Genomic DNA, 21,256 nt, shown 5'->3' on the forward strand with positions numbered 1-21,256 from the left:
CAGGAACCTGATATGCGTTATGGGATGCAGAAAACATTTCTCCTCCAGCTTTACCATCAACATGGCGTCCAAATTTATGACTCAATCTCCATGCTTTACCAGACAACCAAACTGGCTCATGATGCAAATTCGCTGAGACTTAAAGCCTCTCGTTTTTCCTGAACATTCAAGCTTCGTTGACGGAGAGCACAGCAACAGATCTGCTCCCATAACCTTCTACTTCTCCGACTGTCAAATATAATACTGTCCGTTACACAACTAGACTTTAAGGTTATAGTTTGCTTAAACATGTTAAGAATGGCCTGAGGGGGGGTTCGGTCGAGATAAATCTCATCTCAGGGCAGAAAAAAGTGAGGCAAGTTCTCCAAAAATGGTAATGTGTGATCCTGGGGTTTAGCGCTGATGCGTTTTCTCAACAAAAATCGTTGCTGTATGTTAAGTTACAGAAGGGTTATATGTCATTGTTGTTGTTTTTAAGTCAGTTTTCCTCAAAATAAAAGAAGCTTTATGTTTTAGTTACAGCTAAGGATCGGGGGATGGGAGATAAAATGAAAACAAAAGAATTTAGTTTTTCACACATTTCGAATTGCAAATATTACATAAGAAATCACATTTTGCCGTAAATTTGAATTTGAATTTAAATTAAAAGGTCATCTCTAGCTAGCTTCTTCGGTTTCTTGCTTCCCGATGGTTCTTCAATGTTTTTCTTTCCAAACTCTTTTCATTTGATCAAATTGGAAAAGTGTTTTCAATTTAAACAAATGTTTTCACACCAAAATTGTCATGTTTTGGTTGGTAAATATTCTTTTCTCTCATAGGTAGCTCAGTTTCTTTTAATGGAAAATGCGATTTTGCAAACTAAAAACAAAACACAATTCCAAAGTGAGAAATACGTTTTCACTTTCTTTAGGTTGTCTAACTATGGCAAGTACACAGACATCAAAAGATGTTTAGAGCTGAGCAATTATCAGTACAGATTGAGAATTTTCTTTTTTTTTTTTTTTTACATTCAAACTTGTTTAGAAACTGCTTGATGTTGGATTTAAGAACAAAAAGCTAGATCTCAAGAGTTTTTCCGTTTGTTCCTCGACAGGACAACCTTTCTAAAAAGATCCAACGAGGAACGCCCAGTTTTTTAAAGAATACATGTATCAGAAATGTAAAAACCGCAGGGTCACATACTGTTTTACTTTTTGGAGGATTAGCATAACATTGCGACTAGATTACAAAAAGAAAACAACGTTTTCTGCCTCGTCTCCGTTTCATTGGTTGTTGCAGATCACCGATCATAATTCTTTCTGCCCTGAGACTGAGAAGAGGTTAGAGAAGTAAAACGTAAACCTCCCACAAATGGGTAATGATTATGTGGCTTGAAAGTTTTTTCCCTGACTCTGTTTTTTTTTTCCAGGATGTAAATCTGTGGAGTTTTTTTCTATAGGTCTGTGCGGGTTTGGCTCCGTTTTCCTCCCCTGAGCGAAACGCCGTCATGAATCGATACTGTAGCACCTCAGTCTGCCATAATGAATTAAAGCGTTGACTGGAGAGCCGAGAGAAAGTCCTCGCTTCGTTCCAAGAGTCATTCGTCTCTGATTCACTAGCGTGAGCCAGGAGCATGTTTCTTTTCTACAGCCAGCCTGAAACTTGAGCACAAGCTCTCAGTCGACACTTACGGCCTCAAAGCTTTTGGTCCCTGACTGATACAAATCACACGGCGTCCATGTTTTAGAAGCGGTAATTCCCCAACCCAGACGGTGATTCGGACCGATCCGGGGCTTTCGGGGCTCCTGGACAGTTGGTGGCTTCATTCCAAGAGTCATTTATCTCTGATTCATTTATTCTGAGCAATCAAGCTCTCGATTGAGAACTTCTTTTCAGTCTTGGACGAGGCTCAAATGTTCTGATTAGTTCAGACTTTGTAGTAAACATTCGCCGGGTTCTGGGGCTCCATTTCCTGGACGATGTAGACTGGGTGGCCATAATCCCCGCTCACCTTCTCATAGTGGGGGCAGTAGTAGCTGTCGGAGGCTCGCAGAGGGAAGATGATGTCGCTGCGCTCCGAGCCGTTGTTGTTGTTGTTGCGCTTGGGGATGGGGTGCAGTGCCAGCGGGGCCGAACACTGAGCCGAGTGCTTGCGACGGCGGCGGCGGCGTGCAAGCACCACCAGCACCACGATGATGAGAACCACCAAGACGAAGGCTCCTGAGGCCACGCCAGTGAACAGGGCCACCTCAGAGCCTGACACGCCCACAGACTCACCACTGTTCCTGTCTTGTTCTGAGGAAGAAATAAGGGGAAGTTTGTCAAGGTACAGCTACGTTCAAAAATAAAATAATCTAATGTTAGGGATTAAACATAGACGTGTGAGGGGTTTTGTGGTAGAAATATATTGTTACGACTAGTTTAAGCAGCACACACAGGATTCCTGACAGCATTCACTCTATTGTCCTTGCTCCATACACGAGTGGGCAGGACAGCATACACCCACTCTCCTGTCAACCATGGCAACACTAGCTAATCAGAGGTGCTGTCTATGAGTTCATGTACAGTATGCGTTTTACTTGTTCTTTTCCTCTCTTGTCTTTCTCCTCATCTTTTTTTCCTATTCCTCCGTCAGCCTTCTTTCTTTCCTCATTCTCTTCTGTCTTATCATCTTTCTTTCATCTGTCTCACTCTCCTCTCTCCACTCTCTTCCTCCCTCTTTTTTCGCTCGATCATTCTACAGTTGTACTTTTTCCCCCTCTTTCTTTTTGTCATTTCTCCATTTTTCACTTTCTTTTCTTTTTTTCTGTCTCCGTTTTTTTTTCTTGATAGACGTATTATTTTTCATGGCTTGTTTCTTTCTTTCTGTCTTGCTCAATTTTTTTCCATCACAAAAAAATAGAAGCTTGAGAATCACTTCACTTCTCACTAACAGATGCGATCGTTAATGTGTTCAGGTCTTGTGTTTACGGTGAAACTTAAAAAGTCCTGATGACGCTGATGTTCCATCGTTAAATTTATATCCACTTGATATTTTTGACATTTTTTTGTGCTACAGTATCGGAAGGGCAAAAAACGCATGATACGTACCGACTTTGCTGAGCACATCGTTGTCTTTGCTGGAGGTGCTCTGGTGGTCGCTGTCGGAGTGTTTGGGTTGTTCTTTCCCTGAGCCTGCATCACTAGGACCTGAGACACACACGCACATTTACAAACATGACAAACTCCCTCAAAAACTATAAAACCAGCGAGACTAAAAATGACTGTTTACACACTCTAGTTGCTATAACGTGAGCGAAACCAGGAAGTAACATGAAATGTAACTCAAAAGGGATAAAAGTCATGGTATTGTTGCATATTTTTTTACCCCAGCTCTGGGGTTGGAAACGAGAGAAGCTGAAGGTTCCAGGACGAGGTGGAGAGATGTAATGAATTGGCGTAAAAGAGGAGGAAGAGGACAGCCGGCACAGCTACAGGAGGCGACTGCACATGACATTTCAATTACACGCTGAGAGGTGGCTCACACACACACACACACACATACACACACTAAACAGGCGAAAGAAATGATGATTGCTGATGAACTGCGGAATAATATGAGCTATTGTTCATGTGTTACAGTGACGCACTACTTCCTAACTGCACTGGATTAGTGTGTGTGGGGGGGGGGGGGCCTGAACACAAAAAAATCCAAATTTTGCCTGCAGGAAAATGGGGCATGTTGGGGAAAAAAGCTCCAATTGTCTTTTCTTGTCTCTCTCTCACTCACACACACTTTCTTTCTCTATTTTTTTGTCTCACTCTCTTTTCTCCTTGTCTGTTTCTCTTACCCTCCTTCCTAAACTCTCTTCTTGCCTCCTTCTTGTCTTTCTTCCACACTATCTGTCTACCTATTATTTTATTTTTCTCTACCTTACTCTCTCGCTCTTTATTTCTCTCTTGCTTTCTTTCTATATTGTTTCCTCTATCTCTCTCACTCCCTTTTTCTTTCTGTTTCCTGTCCCTTTTTCTCTGTTGTCTCTATTTGTCTCCCAGCCTCTTTTTTTTTCTTTTTGCTTTATTCTTTTTTTTTTGCTCCTTTCATGTGTCTGTCTTTTCTCTCATTTTTCTTTCTCTCTCTCCCCATTTCTTCTTGCATCTCTCACTCTTCCTTTTTTCCTTCTTCCCTTTTTCTTCCATTTTCCATGTCTCACTCTCTTTTCACTTTTCTCTCCTACTTGTCTTTGGTCCCACTTTCTCACTTGTCTGACTCCCTTTCCTCTATTTTTTTCCCCATATGTCCCTCTGTTCATTCTGATTTTTCCAGCCTTTTTATTTAAAAATCTTTATAAATATAATAATTCCTGTGTCACTCACTTTGTCCCACTCGGAGCACCAGCTTCATGGACTTGGTTTTGCACACGCCACCCTCCATGTTGTCCAGGCCTTCTAACGTGCTGTTCGACGTAGCTGCAGGAAAAAAGAAAAACAAAAAGAGAGACAGTTAGAGTAGAGTAGAGTACGAGCTGGCTAAACTGGTAGCCCTGTTCTCTGTGGATTAGCGTGTGTGTGCGTGTGAGAGAGGCAGGACAGATGCCGGAGCTCCTCAGGAGCCTGTGTTTATTGTGTTCTAAAAATTATTAAAGCATAGCCAGAAACAGACATGCCACACACACACAGACACAGTGATCAGACTGTCTGATAAATGTTGTCATTGTTGTGTTTATCATTCAACATGCTGCTTCTTGTACTGAGAGAGAGAGAGAGAGAGAGAGAAAGACCAAGAGAGCGCATTAGAGAGAGAGAGAGATGGATATAAAGAAAGAAAGATTGAAATTAAGTAAAGAAGACAAAAAGAAACTGAGGGACAGAGTCAGAAAGACAATGGATAGGATAGGAAAAATGGATAGAGAAAAGAAAACCGGTGAAATGGAGACAAATGCAGAAAGAAAGAAAGAAAGAAAGAAGATAAAAGATAAAATGAATGCATAGAGGGTGAGAAAAGGAAAAGGAAATAAATATGGAAAGAAAAATGAGTAAAAAGGGAAAACAAAAAAATAATCCAGTGAAATTAGGAAAATAGAATTAATAAAAGAAAGGAAAATTATGGTTAGAATAGTAAGACAGAAAAAAGTGAAAGAGAAAGAAAGATAGGAGTTGGAATGAGGTAAAAAAAAGGAGTGAATGGAAAGGTTAAAGGAAATAAAGTTAGGAAGAAAAAAATACATTCAGCAAATATATTGATATGTAATAAATTTACAAAAAAAATATAAACATAAATACAAGAGAAAGAAAGAAAGAAAGAAAGAAAGGGACATAGGGAAAAAAGACGGAAAAAGAAGACAGAGAAGGAGGTTTTCACCCAACATGCCCCACTTTGCTATGAGCGATCTCACTTTTGTGTTCATGTGACCCTTCCGCCTGAATGAAGGCACGCACACACACACACACACACAACCGCACATACTCACACACACACAAACGCACACACACACACACACAGGGCCTCAGGCTGTGCAGTCAGCCGCAAAGTCACTGAGCACGCACTGCAGCTGCCACACACACACACACACACACACACACAGACTCATTCTGAAACCCATAAACACACACACACACAGTACACACATCCTGTAGCACACCCTCGGTCAGAGGCACGTGTTGTCATATACACACACAAGCTGGAAACCTGTAATTAGACACACACATTCCAGCGGTAAAGGCTCATTTAGACTAAACATATGCAGCCGTAATTGCAGCCGCAAGCTTGAGCTCAAAAACTGTAGCCGCTCACACACACTCACACACTCATACACACACTCTTCCTGCACACAGACATGCACACAGCATGACAACTCGACTACACACACTCACTTTAGCTCCTTCAGAAACAGATTCCTGCACACACACACACACATACACACCACTAACACCACTGACAACAGACCACAGACCCAAATATCACCATTTCATCACCACAGTGTCAGAAAGAAAGAAAGAAAGAAAGAAAGAAAGAAAGAAAGAAAGAAAGAAAGAAAGAAAATGAATAATGGATGAGTAATACAGATATTACGACTGAGACTGCTAAAAGAAAGTGACATAAAGGAAATGAAGAGACAGAAAAAAAGAAAGGATGACGAAAGAATGACTTTTAGCACAATTCCGATTCTTGGCTAAGAACACTTTAGTGCATTCATGGACGCTTTTAAACACTCAAGTGTGATGATGTTGTGCAAAAGGCTGGCCACCTTGGGAACTAACACATCTATACAGCCACCCATCCCTAAACCACTTATCTCACTCTCACACACACCCACACACACATCAAGACCATTTAGGTCAGATATCCCCAGTCCCGAGGCGGCGTGCCGAGCTGCCTAAAAAAATCCCGTCAAAGTGACCTGGCGATTTGGGGCGTGCAAATCTTCCCTTTCGCACTCGTTCAGGAATGTGCAGCTGAGGCAGCGTCAGGGTGGACATGCGATGGTCCTCAAACACACACACACACTCTACTAGCAACAAAAAAATGGCCAATTGTCAGAGATGTAAAACAAGAGGTCCATAGCAGCAAAACTTCTACTTCAAGTGTTTCCATGTGAAATCGTGACAATATCGTAAACTGTGGTAAAGGTTTACTCAGTGATCATGATGTGGAGCTTCTTTGATGCGCCATGCTATGTATTTCACCACCACCCAGCTGGTTCCTATAACTATGCTAATCATCATAATCATTATAATTACTCTGATTGCTGTTCTTTGTAAAAGTTTAATGCAGCCAAGCAGCTTTGGCAAGCCTGAACTGAATTCATCGTTGGGAGTGAATTGGCTAAATTGTTAGAATGCTCACAGAAGAACGACAAACCTGGAATACCTGCTAACGGAAATGTTATTATGCACCAAATGGAATTGGGCTGAACTGAATTAAAAGGTGGCAACATGTTTAGCACGGTTAGAGACTTAGTACAAACTTCGCGCACATGCTAACATAAATATTAGCATGCTTGTCAATGGCTTTCCTCATACAGGAATCCTGGTAAGCCTTGTAAGCCTGGGATTAATTTAAGTGCACTCAAAGCCAGAAACAGGATGAAGCCATTCTTGGATAATATGCAGGAAAAAAGCAATGGTGTGTTATGATCTTAAAGATGCTCCTCAACCCAGTTGTTTATCAGTTGAAAACTCAAGTGCAAGTCAACCGTGACTTACTACTACTGCAACTCAAGCCGACGCAGACCTACATAATTTAAGGCCAATAGGGCAGCAATCATTGGCATGTTGCTGTCTCTTTTAAAACTTTGTTCGTAATGCCGGGACTTCTTTTATGAATGAAAACAAACAAATGTAGTGATCACCCAATAATGGAGATAATTTAACAAAGTGGGCAATGGTGAGGAAAAAGATGTATCATAGCAACTAAAGACAAGGTTTGTATATATAATTTTCAACAAAGCGAGAAAAGCTGAAGTAAAATAACACAGTGAGAAAAAGCAAAGGGAAAAATCTAACGAAATGAGTAAATTTGAGGTGACATATTTAACAAAGTGGATAACACTGAGGTAAAAGATCTAACAAAGTGAGTCAAGCTGAGGTAAAAATGGAAGAAAAAAGGTAAAGCTCTGGGAAAATGTCTAACAAAGTAGATAAAGCTGAGGTAAAAGATTTAACAAGGTTAGTAACGCTATGGTAAAATAAAAAAATAAAAAAAAAAACAAGTAAAGCTCTGGTAAAATGTCTAACAATGTGGATAAAGCTGAGGTAAAAGATTTAACAAGGTGAATAAAGCTGAGGTAAAATGGAAGAAAACAGACAAGGCTGAAGCAAAACATCAAACACGGCAAGTAAAGCTGTAGTAAGACATCTAACAAAATAAATAAAACTGAGGGACAAATCTAACAAAGTACATAAAGCTGAGGTAAAATATTTACCAAAGTGGGCAAAAGTGAGTTTTAAAAAAATTTAAAGGAAGAAAAAAGGTGCTGCTGCTAACCAAAGGTGTGTATATATACATATTGTATGTTTTGTAACCTTTTCTGCAGGTGACATACAGGCATCGCTGTTTTTGTCAGTGAAACAATGTAAATGAATACCTCTGATACATACTGCATTACAGGGCTAACATATTTAAAACCTCAGGGGAGAAAACAAAAATTTAAGACTTTCTGGGGCCTTAAATTAATTCAATTAAATGTAAGACTTGTGTAAGAAGCCGCACATACCCTGTAATCAGATGCGTTTGGCTTGCTGCACACAGATGATGCGATAGTCTATGCCTTGTAGGAACTTGAGGCCCCACAGGGCTGAACAAAAATACCAGACTGAGCCGTGGATTATTTTGCTAAATGTGCACAGAGCCAGAAACACGGGATGAAGCCATCCTTCGAGAAAAAGAAATGGTCGAGACATCTAGTGAATCAAAGTGACTTGTGTTATAACCTTGAAGAAGCTTCTCCATTCATCCGAGGAGTTACTGATGAACCTATGAATATCTGATGAATAGCAGATGGCTGGTGAAATGTCTCCTAGATTAAAGAACTCATCCAATGTTTTGTCGTGTTACTACTAGACATTTAAAATGGACTGGATGACTAACAACCTAGTCATAGAAAGGACACGCTTATCGCAAATCAGCAGATTTGTTAGACGTAGGTCTAATCAGCTACATTTGGCTCGCTACGCACAGATGATGTGGTGGTCTTCGGTTTGGAGGAAATCAAGGCCCCACACAGGTTGGGGCTCAACAGAAATACCAGGTTGAGCCTTGGATTATTTTGCTAAGTGCACTCAGAGCCAGAACCACAGGATGAAGCCATCTGGAGCATCATGCCCATTCAAACTGAAGGGGCACACACATGCTCCCTCAAATTTTTCAAGCTTGCTTCACTGGTCGGTCTAGTGAGCACACTAACTCGGAGCCATTGTTGTAATAAACAAACTTATAGCTTGTCCAGTTTTATCATAATCAACAGTCATAGCTAATTCATTTTTAAAAAACATTGCTTTCAACTGGAGCAAATTAGCATCATAAACACTTAGGATACTGGGGTACCTCTTTATCACAGCTCCTATATGGAAAAAACATGGAATACCTTACATTTATGTGATCTAGGTGACAAAATACAACAGACACAACTTGCAGTCAGCACCTTGATTTCATGTTTTTATCAGCAGATTTTTTTGGCATATTTGGTAAAGTACTTACAGATGACATGGTAGTCTTTGCCTTTGAGGAACTCAAGGCCCCACAGGTTGGGACTGAACTCCTGAAACTTGAAGGTGAACTTGACATCTTGGTCTGGCTTGTCACAGTTCAGCAGTGCCACATTGCCTTTCGCCACCCTGCAGCTCTCAAGCTGTTCCTGTGTGACCAGGTACACACGGAAATATTCGATACGGGTGCTTGTGCTCTGGCCTGGTCTGAGACGGGGACACACAATGTCCATTTTGTCACCGATCTGAGGGTACAAGGTGATGCCTTTGCCTGGTACAAACCTGAAAAATAACAAATGTTAAATATCATATGTAAATATTTAGCTGGTCATTGTTCCTAAAAGTATTTCCACTCATGGTTAAAGGGTCGGAAGTTAATGCCCACCACCTGGTTAACCCACTGGGTGAAATCTTCAAGTAATGATTTCAGTTTGCTACCAAGCTGAAAACCCACTGGGGCAACAGTCACTTGTCTGGAACCTTCACTCTCTCTGGAACTGAAATTTAGTATCGGTCAATTAGCACTCCATTTTTTATTCAGACATCTCCTCCATGTGTCTGTTTCTCCTCCAAGCACTAAACAACTGCCAGGGAAAAACCAAGACGACGAACTACAAGTGACGTTAGCTCGCGTATAATTTGTGTCAACGCTAGCCACAATGTGTGCCGGCGTTTTCCTGGAAGGGAACTCCTAGAAACAAGACAAGATGATGTGGATGTGATGGCGAATAGTAACAAGAAATCGGAGACGATTTCCAAGAAGCCTGGTGTGACTAAGGCAAAACTGATGCATGTTGGACCAAAATGATGTAATGAGTGTCTGTTTATAATTTCATATAGAGGTGGCGGAAGAATTTTTTTTCTCCTTTACTTTTTCTTCTAATCCACTAAAGCCCTTAAGCTGAATCATCTTTGTAGGACCAGCGGTGGACAAATGTAAGTTCTACATAAACAAGAATACAGAAGTGGGTTCTAGGAATGATTGTGACACCTGGCTTAAGAGACTAAAACACTCCGTCTCCAAATAGAATAGCCGTGATTAATCAGATCAGTTAAGCAAGAATGTGAACAAGTCAGAATTATGTAGTCCTGTCCAAACACTAGGCTTTAAAGAGGAGCTTTGGTACACGCTAATTAAAATGCTTAACCCAAATCCACTCAAGGCGCTGACCCTCGAGACTGTTACGAGCTAGTGGTTTCAAACAAAGCAAGCCGGCTTTTGTTTTACTCCAGGAGGAAGCCTTGTGCTGTAAACCAGCCGGTGAATGATGCCATGCAATTTCCCTTCTCTGATTCAGACTTTTTGTCCTAAACCTGAATTAGAAAGTGGCCGTATAACAATTATTCGAGAGCTTCGAAAATTTGCATTTCCTAAAAATCCTTTATGTTCTCGCATTTTCTTATTAAATAGCGTGCAAGCCATTAACATTCCTTTCCTCTCAGATTCGCAGGTGTGGATTGCACCCTAAACGTTTCCATGTAGTGAACGTGACACGAGAGTGCACCCATACGCTGTACAGACATCTGTTTCCTTTTTGATGGCATTTCCTAGACTAACGAGACCGATTAGCTCCGAGCTTAATTCAGCCAGGGCGAATCAGGCTCTTACTACTAAAACGATACATTCAAACCAAGCGGCCTGGTTTTGATTTGACGCAATTGGGTCATGAGGTGTACATCATTAGTTTGCTTCAACTGTTACGTGTTTGTTAATGAATTAAGTTGTTCTCTATTCTTAGCATGTGGCGGTAATTAGCTAATAAATACACCATAATCAACACCCCCTGTGTTTCTTTTAGAGTTTACACTTAAAATATTAATTTTTTTTTTTTTAAGTTTGTTCTCCGAGCTCTAAATGTTTCACAATTAAGTATTAAGTGTTTCAAATGAGAAAGAGTGAACCCTTTTATTCAATGAAACCTTGAGGAACCCTTGAAGAAAGAGTTTTAGTCAGCATTTGTAAGATTTTTTCCAAAAACCAAAAAATTAACAGCACATGAGACAAGTCCTAGTCACAGAAGACAATCTAATAATCCATAAGCCATAATTCCATCCATCAACAAAAAAGTTTAGGGTCCATTTATAAGACCCTGATGGACTGATTTCCTAGAAATTTTTGGTAAAATACAAAAATACGAATTACATGAAAATTGTGTGACAAAAATATTGTAAACACATCATCTACTTAATTTTTATAGGATTTTTTAGGGTTTCTATAAACTAAAACTATAATTTTTGATATTTAAAAATACTGACAATTAGTTTAGGGCAGCTGTGTGTACTCTATTGTCTACTGTAGTGTCAATATTTTAACCCACTGTACACGTGTAGAAAAGATTCCGACTTGCCGTAAGCAATTTTTTATCCATTTTAAGAGCCCATAAAACAAACAAGGCTGACAGACTTCCACTTTTTAAGGCCTATGTGCATCCTCGTAAACCCATCAGGAGCTGGAAACACACACACACACACACACACATACAGACACACACACACACAAAAAACTGGCTGGTTTTGCTCTCCTGAGGGTCCCTGGGAAGTCAGGAAGCGTTAGCGCCCCTCCTTCACCCCCCTGCGGCTTTAAGTCTAACTGCGCTATACAGACCCGACCGTGTGGAGAAAGGGTGGATGGAGGAGGGGGGAGGGTTGGTGGTGGTGGAAGGATTGATCTCTGAACCTTGAGAGCCTTTTGTCTCCAAAGCCCCATGACAAAACAGTTCCTGGAGCTCATGAAAACAGAATGCAGGGATTTTCGGGGGGTTTGCTTTAATAACAAAAACTTATCCAGATCTTAATCCGGGTTAGTCCCAACCCTTTCGTCCTTACTTTCTTGGACAGCCTAATTACCGGAAAATAAATTAATCCAAAAAATCTACGCAGCAGGATCTCTCCAGCTAATAAAACGCTTATTTTAATCCTCCGATTTTAATGTCAGTCAGTCAGATCTTAATATGGATTCAGTTTAGGGGTCCAAATGGGCAGCTCGAAGCCACCTCCGAGGGTTTTATGGTGCGACCAAACATTGCCAGAAGAATGGAGAAAGTAACTACTGAAGCCTTTATTTGGCCTCATAATGACGCGTCGTAAAAGTGTCGTAAAATCGAAACAGTTGCTGTATTTTTCTTCACTCGACACCTTGGGATATTTCACTTGATGAAGCAAACAGATGGTCAGAATTATGGGACTGCCTTCTCTACGAAGGACACATGCCATGCTACCTTCAAATTTGCCCAAAATAAGGAACCTGAGGAGACAGCTGTCCTTATGTGGCCTTCCGAATTGGACACTGCCTTGATATCTTGGCAGCCAAATGGAAAGCAAGGGGTGCCAATATTATGGCGCGCCCATGGCAAGAATATCATGTAACTAATTACCGGCCAAGCCACTTAGTGTCATTTTGGGTCTTAAAGTCATTTATAATGTGTCAGACTGATTGGAAATTTGTACAAAGGAATTTCACCTACCATTTTTTGTATATTGTATTGGTGTAAGTGATGAATTGTCTCATAACATTCTGGAAATTATTGGTAACATATATCTAACCTTACATGGGCTTCCGTCTAAAGAAATATTACCTGTTGTTGACTATTGCAGTATCAACTGCAACGTCCATGAAAACAATATATGCTGCATGTTGAATACCGCGACAAATGATCAACCATCGTACTACGTTTTTAAGCATTCTACTACAACCTTAATTGATTCCTAAAGCATAGTGTTTAATGTAAATTTGTATATATAAATGTTCATGTTTACAAGTGTGCAGAACTTCTTCCAGGACTTCACTACAGTTTTATACATCTTTAGCTGATATTTTTAGTTGTTTAGCATGAAATTGTATTCAAATATATGGGATTAAGACAGTTTGAGGTGTTCTAGTACATACACTCTAAAATGACCATCAATGCAAACAAATTAGATATTTTTTAAGTATACTTATCATATAACCATTCTAGACCATTTCTAATGCATCTTAAATCCTTCCTAATGCAAAATGTTGTGCTTTACATATTTCTGACAATTTATTAGTCTTAAACTGAAATACATTTCATCCAGCTGGATAAAAGCATATGATTTTCAGCATGCACTGAATTATTTTAATATTTAAAAAAACAACAACATTTGGACAGGTTTATTAGATGTGATATTAGATGATTAGATATCTCTATCGATAGATGTCATGACAGAAATGGATAAATGGATTGAGACTCACTTTGTGTTTGACGTGTTCCAGTAAATTGACTCCAAAATCGTGGACACGGAGAGTTTCAGTCGACACACGATGAGAAACAGCGCGAGCAGAGTTTTCCACATCAGATGCATGACGGTGTGAAATGGGATTACAAGTCAATCCCGGGATTATTAGCCTGACAAGTCAATAAATAATAATAATCTCCAAATGAGGAGTCGGATTATTTCATGTATTTGATATAGCACAAAAATCAAAACAAATGCCAAATTCCGCCAGGTTCCGACTTTCCTTCTTGATCCAGTTTGTTCCCTCTTTAGAAAGAACTCTGTAAATAATCCAGGTCTGAATTCGTTTTCAGAGGATCGTCTGACGCGTTAAAAATCAGGAAATTTCGCTGACATGGTCCAGGAAAAAAGGCCACTATAACTCAGATGTTGTAAATATTTGTTTCTTGGCAGGACACACTGATGTACTCGCAGTTCACACTGCCGCCGGTGCGTTAAAGCTTTTAACTGTGTGCTGAGTCCCGAACATAACCCCGCCCACTGGGTTGGCATTGGCACCCCCCACTGCTTTCTGAAGAGGGGTGGGGCTTGATCGGTCCTTACTTTCATGACCTATAATATTAAATGATTATACCTTATATCATTGAGTACAAAAGTTTATCTATCTATCTATCTATCTATCTATCTGGATTTGTGTTCCTTCCTCACTTCTTTCTCCGCCCCCTTTGTTTTATTTTCTGTTTCTTTCTCTTTATCGATCTTCTACTATCTTCTCTTAACTACTTTTCTTCCAGATCGTCCAAAATGTATTTATTATTAATGATTTACTCTCTCTTCTCTCTTTGTTTTTATTCCTTTTATTAATTTCCTCTCTATCAATTTCTGTCTTTCTTGTTTATTTTTAACATTTACTTAATGTTTGTGTGTGTGTGTGTGTGTGTGTGTGTGTGTGTGTGTATGTATGTATGTTTGTGGTCGAGTCAGGTCAACTGGCTTTAATGTCATCTCAGCCATATACAGCTGATACACAATACAACAATACATAGTGAAGCCAGGACTATGGTTTTACATTAAACATCACAGAGCTACTGTACATGAGACTACATAAAGTGTATGTGTGCAAACATTACACAACCATAATGACACTGGACAATCAGCACAATGACGGTCAGTGCAGCGCAAGTACACAGTTCTAATGTAGATGTATGTAATCATGTGGGTGTGTACAGTGTGTGTGTATGTACAGTGTGTATATGTACAGTGTGTGTGTATGTACAGCGTGTATATGTACAGTGTGTGTGTATGTACAGTGTGTATATGTACAGTGTGTATATGTACAGTGTGTGTGTATGTACAGTGTGTGTGTATGTACAGTGTGTATATGTACAGTGTGTGTGTATGTACAGCGTGTATATGTACAGTGTGTGTGTATGTACAGTGTGTATATGTACAGTGTGTGTGTATGTACAGTGTGTATATGTACAGTGTGTGTGTATGTACAGTGTGTGTGTATGTACAGTGTGTATATGTACAGTGTGTGTGTATGTACAGCGTGTATATGTACAGTGTGTGTGTATGTACAGTGTGTATATGTACAGTGTGTGTGTATGTACAGTGTGTATATGTACAGTGTGTGTGTATGTACAGTGTGTGTGTATGTACAGTGTGTATATGTACAGTGTGTGTGTATGTACAGTGTGTGTGTATGTACAGTGTGTATATGTACAGTGTGTGTGTATGTACAGTGTGTATATGTACAGTGTGTGTGTATGTACAGCGTGTATATGTACAGTGTGTGTGTATGTACAGTGTGTATATGTACAGTGTGTGTGTATGTACAGTGTGTATATGTACAGTGTGTGTGTATGTACAGTGTGTGTGCTTGTACGTGAAACAGCTGTAGATTAAGTTTAATACATAAGAACATTTTTCATTCATCCCCCCCCCCCCGCCCAGAATCCACGGGGAGGATGTTTAGGAAGCTGTGATTGCTCGCGTTCATTTTAATCACTCGTTCAAATTTGCTCTTGGAAAAATAAACTCTCCACCGTCTACCTAGTGCTTGGGTGATAAAAACGCGACCAACTGCTAGAACAGCTGAATGAGAAAGACTCTAATTAATTTACTGCCCACTTTATTTGTCTGTTTCTTCCTTCAGTGTTCACTCCATCAGAGTGTCTGAGTGTGACCATCCTGTCTGCTTCAAGATCAAACAGCTTCACACACACACACACACACACACACACACACACACACACGCACGCACACGGTGCGAACAAACGGCTTGTGTATTGTGGATGCGCGTAGTGCAAACGCTGAGCGTTCTGATTGGCTAACAAGGTGATCGAGTGCGCGCGCCGGGCTTTTACCTCAGTCTGCTAAGACACGCACAGACGCGCGCGCAGTAGTGTATTTAAGGAAATCAGCTCATTAAGCGGGTGTTTCATTAGCGCCGTGGTGACAGTCATGTGGATTCACTCCTCTCCTCCACATCCTTTCATTCTTCTAACTGTGTATTGTGAAAAATAAATTTCTTTCTTTCTTTCTTTCATTCATTTTTTAATTTTTTATGTATTACATATTTATATAGCGTTTAAAATAATTTATATTAAATATCTTTTTTTCACTCTTGTCTTTCTTTCCTTCTTTCCTCACTTTAACCAATAATTATTCCAAAGGTCAGCTTTTACTCTGTCTAAAATCTTTTTAATCTTTTTAAAATCTTTGATTCTTTATTCATCTCATTACATTTTTAGTTCTTTTTTCCAATTCCAACAAGCACTTTCAAATAAATCAGAATCCTTATCACCTAAAGGGATGATGTTGGAATGTCACCTCTTTGATTTTTGTCTAAATGCTGCCCACTTGAGGACGTTGTGAAGTTTCCAGGAGATGATGTTTCCTGTTATAGACTTTTAGCCATCACACAATTTTAGCCCAAAGATTTTAGAAGTCTATATTGTTAGATTTTGTTCTCTTTTCAAACCAGTGACAATGTCTGATGACTCATGAATTGTCTCCCCATCCAAAACACCCCCTAAGAAAACAATGAGAACTCGTTAAGCTATGAGGCGTTTCGAGAAAGAGTTAAGACGTCTTATTTAAAATATACTGCATTGTCTTAATAGGACTCAATAGCCTAATGGTTCCCATAAACATGTTTTCATCGATATCTAATTGCTTTAATGGTTTGGGGATGCATTCATTCATGCTTCTGTTATTTGTCCAGGCTATATTCTATTCTGTGTTTAATTAAGTAAATTGTATCTTGAAATACTGGTCTGTCTAGATGCCAAGGGTGTCAGACTCCCATAGTGCACCAAAGCCATTTACACAAACGTAAAACAAGTCACAACGTTTATGGAAGGTATAAATCGTCATTAGAGAATATTACAAATCCAACAGGAGAAAAAAAAACATTTATAATGTTTACTATGGTTATTTTAGCAAATAATGTTATGATTAGAGCTTTATGACATTATTATGGAAAATCATTTCCAAATGTTTGTTGGTATTTACATCTGAAAATAAATACATACAAAATATATACAGAGCTCTAAAAATGTGATAATTTATTTAAAACAAAATGGCACCATTTTCACTGTATTTCCAGAGTGTTTCTTATAACTGAATAATGATAGATATTTTTCAAGTAACTGGGGAGATAATAATAGAGTAAACTAGGTTATTTAACATATGTGTTTGATTTCAGCTAGATGGTGCTAGAAAGCCACAAAGCCAGGCAAACACTCCATAGCGTAGCTGCGATACTTGTAGCCGCTGCACGGACGAAGGTTTTATCGTGGACGTACGTGATGATGGACAGTGCGCCCTGATACGCCTCTTCACACGTGGGCTGGATCTGGTCCTCTGGCAGCTTGAAGCCGTGCTGGCCCTTATCACGCAGCTCAAAAGTGAAGGAAAATGGGATGCCGATGAGACGTGCGAAGTCACGAGATGAGCCAGAATTGGGGTCTGAAAGATATTAGGAAAATATGCTATCAATCTTAGAAATGACCAAATTTGAACATTTAAGAAAACATTATCGAAAAAATAATAATGGTAAAAATTCAGATAATAAAAATAAAACCATATGTGGATCTCAAAAAAGAAGAAAATTAAATACAGGAAAATAGCAAATGTCTGAAAACATGATTTTTTTGTGTGTGGTTGGGGGGGGGGTCTAAACCCTCTCAAAGAAGTGTTGTAAAGGAATACTTGTAACTAAAATAACTAAATCTAAATATTTTAAGTAAATCTATAATAATCCAATTTTTATTTTGAATGAGTAATTTTTTAAGTTTTCATTATTTAGTGGCCAAGCCTCAAATGAGGAGTGAAAATGTGTATAAAATATTTGACATGATGCGCCATGTATCTAATGTTAAATAATAAAATACAGGAGGTGGGAATGAATCAATCAATCTTATCCCAACAAACATCCCATTAAATGTTTGCAAAAATTCTAAGGTATAAAAAAAAACTGTAACAAAATCATAGTTAACAGTTAAATCATGTTAATGTTGTGGGAAAAAAAGAAAAGATGTCAAACACACAAAGCACTTTAGGAGGCGTTCCCACTGTGTAGTCCATTCCATGAACAGCTTTAATGGCCTCTGCTGCAGCCAGACCCACTTTCATCTACACACACACACACACACACACACACAGTTGCAGTTTAGACAGTAAAACTAAAAACTTCTTGACTTCAAATCCTATGAGTCTTTTATGGTGAGAAGTTAAAATGGTGGCGCTCACCAACTCATCTTCATTTGGGGCAGTGATGTTGGGGTGCCCATAAGGCAACAGGATCAGCTGGCCATACGAGTGGATGGTGAGGAAGCAGAGAATGTTGTCTCGATTGTCACTCAGGAAGTCCGTCACCGACTTGGCCTCAGGCTCCGAAAGTGGAGATGGTCCATTATAGATCTCTGAGCAGCAGTCTCTGGAAATTCCCACCACTGTGCAAATCACAATGACATTAAGATCTAGTGAAGAAGGCATGGCCTGTGTGCTTGTTAGTCTCAATGATGGAAGCATGGCATGTATGTCAGTCAGTGTGAAGAAGGTGTGGCCTGTGTGCCTGTTAGTCAGCATGAAGGGCGTGGCCTGTGTGTCTGTCAGTCACAGTGAAGGAGGCATGGCCTATAATGTCTCTCAGTTAGAGAGAAGGAGCCGTGAAGGAGGTTCGGCTTCTATATCTGTCACTCACAGTGAAGGAGGCGGGGCCTCTATATGTGTCAGTCACAGTGAAGGAGGCGGGGCCTCTATATGTGTCAGTCACAGTGAAGGAGTCAGGGCCTCTCTATCTGTCAAGCACAGTGAAGGAGGTGTGGCCGGTGTGCCTATTAGTCATTAGTCTAATGAACCTATAAGGTGAATGAGGCACTACATTAAAAACTAAATATTAGTCGTATATGTATAAGCACTAATTAATGACTTACTTCCCCAGTTAGCATAAAAGTTGCGGTTGAGGTCTGTACCAAAACACGTGCAGTTATCAGTTCCAGGTGACCTTGTCTTCCTCCATAATCGTGTCTAAATAAAACAGCACATGCAAAACCATAAGAAATTAGCATGGTCATTCCTATGGCTATGACTTTCTCAAGATTTAGCTTCATAAAGCTTTTATATCTCTTTATGCTGAGGGTGCAACATCCTTTTGTACTTTGTTGTTTGTGTGTAAGTTTGTATAGATTAGACACTTTGTAGATTAAATTTTATTGGTGCCTGTGGTGAAATTAATATGTAACAGCAGCTGATATTTTGACATATTTAGTGCTCCATTTTCAAGATAAGATAATTGTGCATTTTATGTTTACTTACGAAACATTTCCTTTAGAAGATTGTGTTAGAAAATTTTAAAAAGTAAAATGTACATTTTAAGAAGTAAATATTAACATATACAACCATATATTTACAAATATTTTATGATGTTATCTTATTTAGATGTATATATGAATTATTCCTAACACATTCATTGTACTTAAAGGCTTGTTTTAGCTTATAGATATACTGTGTTCTCAACATGACTGTAAATTCACCGTGTTGTCTTTCCATGAGTAAATATATCCGTCCATGTTCAACACTGGGGTGATGTACAAGTCCAAATGTTTCAACATCTCGCTGATCTTTGGGTTTGTTTTGTAGGAGCCCAGGATCTGTTTAGATTTAATCAAGAAAAAGAAATCAGTACTGTAAAGGCAGAGACGGTTTTAGATGGTATGTATGAATTAAAAATATTCCTACCTCCTTGACAAAGTGCTGGCAGAAAGCTGGAGCAATCCATTCTCGAGCGTGAATCCCACAGTCCATCCAGATCATCTTCTTCTTCTCGGTGCTGCTCAGACCGATCTGAGTCACACGCAAACACACACTCATGGGTTTATTTATCAGGAAAATAGAGTTAGTCAATTTGATCACAGCTTCACAGGGAAGTTACCTTCAACAGTGTGATATTCCTCTTTTCATATGTGTTTCCATAGATGATGCTGGTAACGACGTCAGGATGATCTTTTATCATCATGTTCATCCACTCGGAGATCTGTGAATAAACAGTTTGACTGGTAATTTGAATAAATGCACAAACAAGCAAAAACCACAGACTAACACGAAGAAAGACAAGAAAATAATCCATGGTGCAGTATTATAGTGCAAACAATATTTATTTAATTATTTATGGTTTTATTTGCACTATAATGTTTATGAAAGAAGTAACTCATCCAAAAATTAAAATTAAAATCAATCAAAATAATGTAAATACTTAAATAAACAAACAATAGGTAAATAAATAATTTCAAGAAATTACAGTAATAAAATGAATGAAATAAGAAAATTCAAGAAATTAATAAAATAAATAAGCAGAAAATTTCACTAAGAAAATAAAAATTGAAATAGATTCATATAAATATTTTAATATTTTTTATTTTAGTACAAATAAAACCAGAACAAATCAATTTAAATGATTGTATGCTAAGCAAGTAAATCAGTTAGGTAATTAAATTAGCATTTTAAATAAAAAAGAATCTAGAAATGTTTAAATAAATAAATGACCTCATCCATGGTGTGGTACTTGGTGTAGTCATAAGCCCGATGCTCCAGTCCCTCCACCACCCTGGAATATTAAGACATAAGAAGGAATTTCTATGTTATTGCTGAATGAACAATAAAAATAATGTATCTCTACCATCACTAGAGCTACTATACTTAGCTAAAGTTGGCTTTTGTTTTGTTGTGTGGTCTCAAAAAAAATGACACATTTACATCTTACAGATTTCTACAAAGCACTAGCCTTCTTTTTTATTATCACAACCAGATTTACTGCCATTTCAATATCCTGATGATGTTTTTTGCTTGATGGTGAAGATTGTTTAAATCACCATTAGCATATTTTTTCTACATTATTACTGCTGTAAAGCTGAGCTAAATGGTTCTTAACATAATCTTAACATATCTGTTTACTGTATTTTTACCCTCAGCTCAGAGAACATGATAATGATGAAGAATTACCTGTCCTGGGTTTCCAAGGTCAAAATGAGCAGAACGGATAAAATCGACTGCAACATGTTGCCACCTCGAAGAGCTCTAAGAATCTGCACAGAGCCGGTACAGCCGGTTGAAATAAAGGTCTCTTTAGACGTTTGACGTCTTATAAAGGCTTTATAGTCAATGATTAATCTGATAATTAGCTTTTACATACGCAATCATTCTGTCGCACGCTGATAAAGAGTTGACGTACATGACACGTGGTATTTTATTTATAATGAATGGAAAATTGTTCCAAAAAAAAAAAACAAAAATAGTTGAATTGAGCTTAGGAATTTGGTTATTACAGCATTATATCCAAGTAAAACTGTGAGTAAAACAGTACAGGTGCAAAAAGTGCTTGGGCCCC

The 21,256-nt window shown here is 38.8% G+C and overlaps 2 protein-coding genes across 2 annotated transcripts; both read right to left on the reverse strand.

The window, feature by feature from the left end:
- Nucleotides 1-1,370: 1,370 nt before the first annotated feature.
- On the reverse strand, nt 1,371-13,878 carry efnb2b (ephrin-B2b). Its single transcript, XM_058381132.1, has 5 exons — nt 13,379-13,878; nt 9,158-9,447; nt 4,336-4,428; nt 3,070-3,168; nt 1,371-2,274 (listed from the first exon to the last, which is right to left on the reverse strand). The coding sequence occupies exons 1-5, from the start codon at nt 13,486-13,488 to the stop codon at nt 1,907-1,909; spliced, it is 960 nt and encodes a 319-aa protein (XP_058237115.1). The 5' UTR covers nt 13,489-13,878; the 3' UTR covers nt 1,371-1,906.
- A 3,014-nt stretch (nt 13,879-16,892) lies between these two features.
- Nucleotides 16,893-20,999, reverse strand: cpo (carboxypeptidase O). The gene is made up of 9 exons (XM_058380035.1): nt 20,872-20,999; nt 20,416-20,476; nt 19,805-19,906; nt 19,612-19,716; nt 19,407-19,523; nt 18,807-18,900; nt 18,121-18,323; nt 17,919-18,003; nt 16,893-17,337 (listed from the first exon to the last, which is right to left on the reverse strand). The coding sequence occupies exons 1-9, from the start codon at nt 20,925-20,927 to the stop codon at nt 17,075-17,077; spliced, it is 1,086 nt and encodes a 361-aa protein (XP_058236018.1). The 5' UTR covers nt 20,928-20,999; the 3' UTR covers nt 16,893-17,074.
- Between the last annotated feature and the right edge of the window lie 257 nt (nt 21,000-21,256).

This window comes from Hemibagrus wyckioides, linkage group LG26 (genome assembly GCF_019097595.1).
Source record: "Hemibagrus wyckioides isolate EC202008001 linkage group LG26, SWU_Hwy_1.0, whole genome shotgun sequence".
NCBI classification, from domain to species: Eukaryota; Metazoa; Chordata; class Actinopteri; order Siluriformes; family Bagridae; genus Hemibagrus; species Hemibagrus wyckioides.

Excerpts from the sequence above, each read along its gene's own strand:
- efnb2b (XM_058381132.1), bottom strand. The coding sequence starts at position 13,488 with ATGCATCTGATGTGGAAAACTCTGCTCGCGCTGTTTCTCATCGTGTGT. Across the intron at positions 3,169-4,335 it reads GGTGCTCCGAGTGGGACAAA|GTCCTAGTGATGCAGGCTCA; the intron begins GTGAGTGACACA and ends TGTGTGTCTCAG. Across the intron at positions 2,275-3,069 it reads CGATGTGCTCAGCAAAGTCG|AACAAGACAGGAACAGTGGT; the intron begins GTACGTATCATG and ends TTTCTTCCTCAG.
- cpo (XM_058380035.1), bottom strand. The coding sequence starts at position 20,927 with ATGTTGCAGTCGATTTTATCCGTTCTGCTCATTTTGACCTTGGAAACC. Across the intron at positions 19,717-19,804 it reads GGAATATCACACTGTTGAAG|ATCGGTCTGAGCAGCACCGA; the intron begins GTAACTTCCCTG and ends CGTGTGACTCAG. Across the intron at positions 18,324-18,806 it reads CTTTTATGCTAACTGGGGAA|TGGTGGGAATTTCCAGAGAC; the intron begins GTAAGTCATTAA and ends TGATTTGCACAG.